Here is a 5,838-nt window from a genome sequence, read left to right as displayed (position 1 = left end):
ATAACAAGGAGATTCACCAGGAAGCTTTAGTTTTACCTAAGTAAATAATGTGAGTACATATGCTTTTTGCCACCTTTTTGTAAATTACTTCATGAGTCAAAATGTTTTACCAAAACCTCAAATGTTTGAAATAAACACTTAACAGTAATTGAGTCTTTGTGATTCTATAATTACTGCCAGTATGTTGGGGTTTGTATATAAAATGTGAAAGATGTTACCATTGGACAAAGAGTTAGCCAATGAGTAATATGACCCACAAGTCAGGTGTTGACAGTACTGAATGAGTAATTGAGTAGACATAAACAAATGTAATTGCGGATGCCCTCAATACTGTAAAGTTGTAAAACTGTTTTGATTAAACTGGGATGCACTCGCCAGCATGGTTGCCAAAGTCGCTAGGCGCTCCCTAGTCGGTCGACCGGGGAGTTGAGAGTACTCGGTCTAGGCGGAGAGTACTCGGGGAGTACTCGGACATGTTAAATTACAAAGAAATTACTTTTTGGAGATTAAATATATGTCAAATAACATAAATTTACTAATATGTATAACAAAATATGTGAAAATGATGTTCATTCCTTAATATGATAGGCATAGAAATTATGTGTTATTATTATTTAAGTCAAACTAGGCCCGAGTTGACCTACTATATCCAATTCTGGCCAAGGTTGACTGTGTTTGACCGACTCCGAGTAATTAGGCGGAGTCGAAGAAAGTCGCCTCGGCAGCCTACCTTGTAGCGACTACTCGGGTAGTACTCGGCCTTGGAAACCTTGTTTTACAACCATGCTCGCCAGTATGTATTTCTTGCTGATAAAAACTTTTTTTAAATGCGTTTCAGGTAACAAAATGTGAAAGCCAATAGAAGCCAGTTGGAGAGCACTGAAGGCTTGGAAAAGTGGCTATAAAAGTTACCTAAATAAAAAGGAGTTTTGTTTTCAATAAACTAGGGTTTATCCCTATAAATTGTATTGTAATGGAAACTTGGGGTATCCCAATTATTTGTTATAAAAAGTTTGGTGTTTTAACTCTGATAAAATATTTCCTAACTACAGTCCTGATGTATTCCGCTGCCAAATTAATAAACACTGATACATCTGACTAGCTCGAGGCACCCGCTCCTGGGCAGGGGTCGGGGGTTGCGACATGGTGACACTTCCGATGTTACGGTGGTCATATCACTCATTGGCTAACTTTCGTCTAATAGTGAAGATTATGAAGTAGTGTATACAAAACCACACATACCAGCAGTAATTTCAGATTATAAAAACTTAATCACTGTAAGTATAACTGAAAAGCATTTAGGGTTTTGAAATTCATTTGGTAAAAAGAAAGAATGACTCACTTTGTAAACTTAGGATTTTAGATTAAAGCTTCCTGGTGCTAACACTGGGTTCCTAATAAAAATACAATGCAACACGTGTTAGTGTATCAACCATACCTAAACTTTAACAATACATCACGAGATAAAAACCCCTAACGTAGTTAACAAAGTATAGCCTTACTCAGACAACACTTTGGCATCCGTTGCTGGTTTCAGATCGATTGCACAGAGTATCGAATCAGTGATCAAGGTTAAAACACTTACAACGGGGCAAAGTTTCGCAGAATTAGGGGTATACTGTAAAGAAAACGAAGAACGAGAGAAAGTGTACGTCAAAATTCGAACGTAAATGTGCACAGACTTCTGTCCCAAGCCACTACATTTATAGGTCCACCCCGGCACCCCCGGCACGTCGCGACAGAGGGAGGGGCACCCTCCGTGCGTCGCGGCCCAGGTCACCTAGGCTAGATTAGCCTCGTCTTCACGTATAGCCTTGCCACACGTCGCTCTCGAGTCACACGTGTCCTAGTACTCCCCCGCGTGTCACGGAAGATTTAGGGGTATCCCCCGCGTGCCTCCTGAGAGTCCAGTTACTAGTTTCTTTGTTTTTCGTACTGGGTTGCGCCGTACAAATTAAAATCTGTGATTTTGATCAGGAGTCCTTATAAGGTGTTTTGGGAGTTGTTACACAAAAAGATAAAAGTCACTATTGTTGATTTTAAACACACTTTCCCTATGATTTTTAAATGGTTATAACTTTTTCATACGTTAATATTTTTTTTTCTAAAGAAATTACACTATAAACAACATTTTATTCTCTTTAATTTAAGTAGACTCTTGCTATTGTTTTTTTTTTTTTTATAATATAATTGTTTTTAATATGTTAGTGATTACATAACATTACCTAATTAGGTAATATGTCTAATATTCAGAATGAATATGACATTATGTGACTTAATATACACTACTTGATTATATGCCTTTATGTAATTATAAAACATTAAGTAATTATGTACTGTTGCTATGTTATTATATAGACGATTATTCCCCTTGTTTTTTTTACCATCGCAGCTACATCCCATTCCAATATTAAAACCCCATGGTTTCTTCCATAGTTCTAGCATCACTAAGCACTCAATAAATCAAACAGATCTTAAGAACATTTTTTTACAACTATATTTGTTTTACGGATATAACATATTAAACATGATCAGTTGATCACAAAAGTGACTAGTAATACACCGATAGTAGATGCATGAAATTAAAGGTGGATTTATTTCATAGACAACAAAGATCAACCATACATGACACAATATAGAACGAAAAGCACACAGAACCATCCATGGGTACATCACAGTATCCTTTTCACGATGTTTGGGAAATGCCACTAAGTAGACTTCTTAGGGTGTAACTTCGGCTTTTTGGGATAAAGCACATGTTTCTTGGGGTTAAAGAGATAATGAGAATCATACATAGAGCGAAACATATCCACCAAAAGAGGAAACTGCAATGCCGCAAACGCAATTACTGGGACGGTAACAAATACAACAATAAGGATTGGTACCCATTTCAACCCCTTGTGGTATAGCACAAAGAAACTTGCACTGAAAGTCACCATCATTGCTGCTACAGAGATGAAAAGTGATAGTATGCCTATCATAAGCTTTGTGGGTAATGAATACATGAAATCTTGTTGACCGTGACCAGATATGAGGATAGTCAAGAACACCAAAAGTGAAGTTGAGGAAGAGAACAAAGAAATGGCATCTGCAATAACAAAAACTAACAAGGTAGGCTGATGAATGAAAAAAGGAAGTCCATTTTCTCCTTGTAGCCACCTGGAACCGTAAAGGCTGCAGCAAATGCAACTGTGACGATAAGTGTGGCAACAACCATGCAGTCTTTCATCCAGTCCAATCCTTTGGAAACTAGATCTTTGTTTTCTACAGAGAATAACTCATACGGTGTTTGGCGATGTTTGTTCTTTATTTCCCTTAGATAAGCTGGTGTCATGTTATAAACTTCCTACAATGTAAACAGTTATATGCAACCATAACTCATTGTAATTTTCACTAAATTATATTTCATGTTACACTAAAATACAAGTTTCAATCAACGTGGGTGCTTATTAAATATTGTGAATGATATTTGACCTAATAAGTAACAACAGGAAATGGGGTGGGGGTTGGGTCCAATTGCAAAGTTTTTGGGGTTTCCGGTGGAGTTTTCCTTGAAGATCAAAGGTTCAAGCCTCGGTATAATTTGTGAAAGTCTCCTAAAAATGAAATGAGAATGGTACAAAGATACAATGGATTGAAAAATATAACACAATGTCGAGCAAAATACAACACAGTGGCGAGAGATATAACACAATGTCGAGAAAAAAGAGATAATGACGCAAATATAGAAAAAAAACACAATGATCTAAACAAAAATTCTAAAATCTTTAAGCTAAAAATCCAAAAGCGAAAACCTAAAATCTCATATTGTAGAGTTCGATGAGACGTTTCCAATGTTGCTTAAAGGAGGTCAATGAGTCTGTTTGATTCTCTTCCTACCACTTCCTATTTTTGGGAGACAATGTCTTTGATCCTAACCTGTAATTTATTAGTTCAATCATTCATGTTCTTTGTTTAGTTGGAGAAATATTCCTTGCATTGATCAACATTAATTAAAAGCAGTGGCGGATCTAGGATTCCGACCAAGCGGGAACGTTTTATAAATAAGCGGTAACGAAATCGAAAAAACGTCAAATTTTTCCAAAATTTACACTAAAAACGTCAAAAATTTTCCGGCAAGCGGTAGCGGATGCTACCCCTTACATCAAGGTAGATCCGCCCCTGATTAAAAGACATACCTGGTACCACAGTAATTCTCGTTGCATTAGCAGAGATGCTCCATGCGTCTTAGTTGCCACCTGCTTTGATGTCTTCCCAACTAAATGAAGCAGAGTGTTATAGTCCGAGTTGTCTGATATTTCACATATTGTGTCCTTGATGCTGCCAGCTATCTCGTACAATAGGTTGTAGACACCTTGATGGCGGTGCATAACAGCTACATGAAATATAGTGAGCCCATCTTCATTTGTATCAGTCATAAGACCATGATAGGTTCGAAGCAACTCAGCTATAAACCTGGTGTTGCCTACTTCTGCCGCAACAAATAATACTCTAGAAAGATATCTTACTGATCCATCCTCCAAACCTAGTAGAAGACCCTCTTAGCATATCCTTAATGCCATCATAGGACATTGTTTTGGTAGCATGCTTCCAAACAATTTTTAGTATTTTCAGTGCGTCGGTATCTTCTTCAGTGGCCGGTTGTCCTTTCATACCAAAAATTCTACAAACTGAAATTAAAAACCCACCAAAATAAGGAAAAACCAAATGCTTCACAGTAGAAAAACTTAACGCTAGTACTGAGAGATGTACGTCTATCTGTGTTCATGATTAATATATGCTTACTTCGTTCTTTGATTCTCGTGATCCGATTCTTTTCTTCCATGTTAAATGCAACGGGGTTCTTAGCCAACGAAGTAAATAGCTCCGTATAGATGGTCGGCATTATAGTCAACCAATGAGATTGTTGATCTGGATGGTCTTTCAGAATTTGGAGTGCAACATCTATAGAAGATATGTGGCAGTCTCTTAACGATACGATGTTAATACATATGAAATAGCAAATAGTAAACAGATGTGAAAAAAATTCATAAATAACTGTAATTGAAGAAGAATATACTTTGCAAAGCATTAGACCTGGCAAAATGGGTGGGTCGGGTTGGGTAACATGTCATAATTGGCCGATTTAAAAAATTTAAGTTTTAATACACGGGACTAAACAGGTTCTGACCTAAATAGGTTTGGGGTGAATTTATAAAAAAGTATCAAATGACTAAATTATTGAAGGGTGATGGTATTTACACATCCCCTAAAATTTTTGTACATCCCTCAATAGAAACCATATAGGCCAATACGCTTCCCATAGGGTTTGAAGCATTAAATGCGACACCAATAGGAAGCGTATTGGGCAATACGGTTCCTATTGGTACAATATTCTCTGACACGCACGCAGTTCAAAACTATACAGGTCTGAAAAGTGACTCAATTAGAGACATTGGGATACATTGGGATTCGTTAGAGACATGTGGGGTGGCGGACACTGTTCGACAGGTATTTGAGATGTCGCTTCGTCAATTTGCCGTCGCCACCGGTTTTTACACAGACTTGGAGTTGGTTCAGGACGTGTATACCACGGCTATCGATCGTATGCCCGAGGATGAGTTGATTGCCTGGTGGCCCACCATCGGTGAAGGTCCATACACCAAGGCGGAGGAGGTCCGATCATCGGAGATTCGCGACCCGTTAATTCGTTACTTGCATCGTTGCTTTAGCACGGGCATCGCGACCCGTGACAAGAGTTGGTTATAGGTTTGTCGGGACGAACCGTCAGGTTTGGGCATGGCAGCCGTTGGTACATCACCCGCGTTTGGAGGCCGAGGAGGTTCAGATGCCTCAGAT

The 5,838-nt window shown here is 38.2% G+C and overlaps 1 protein-coding gene across 1 annotated transcript; it reads right to left on the bottom strand.

The window, feature by feature from the left end:
* Window positions 1-2,708: 2,708 nt before the first annotated feature.
* Window positions 2,709-4,885, bottom strand: LOC110869853. Its single transcript, XM_022119063.1, has 5 exons — window positions 4,786-4,885; window positions 4,509-4,670; window positions 4,179-4,399; window positions 3,160-3,346; window positions 2,709-3,088 (listed from the first exon to the last, which is right to left on the bottom strand). The coding sequence occupies exons 1-5, from the start codon at window positions 4,883-4,885 to the stop codon at window positions 2,709-2,711; spliced, it is 1,050 nt and encodes a 349-aa protein (XP_021974755.1).
* Between the last annotated feature and the right edge of the window lie 953 nt (window positions 4,886-5,838).

The sequence above is a fragment of the Helianthus annuus genome, chromosome 8 (assembly GCF_002127325.2).
Source record: "Helianthus annuus cultivar XRQ/B chromosome 8, HanXRQr2.0-SUNRISE, whole genome shotgun sequence".
In the NCBI taxonomy this organism is placed as follows: domain Eukaryota; kingdom Viridiplantae; phylum Streptophyta; class Magnoliopsida; order Asterales; family Asteraceae; genus Helianthus; species Helianthus annuus.
This window is presented reverse-complemented; position numbering and strand designations above follow the sequence as displayed.

Coding starts and splice junctions, on each gene's coding strand:
- LOC110869853 (XM_022119063.1), bottom strand. CDS start 4,885: ATGCCGACCATCTATACGGAGCTATTTACTTCGTTGGCTAAGAACCCC. Junction 3,347..4,178: donor GAGAATTACTGTGGTACCAG/GTATGTCTTTTA, acceptor TTTACATTGTAG/GAAGTTTATAACATGACACC. Junction 3,089..3,159: donor TGCAGCCTTTACGGTTCCAG/GTGGCTACAAGG, acceptor TTGTTATTGCAG/ATGCCATTTCTTTGTTCTCT.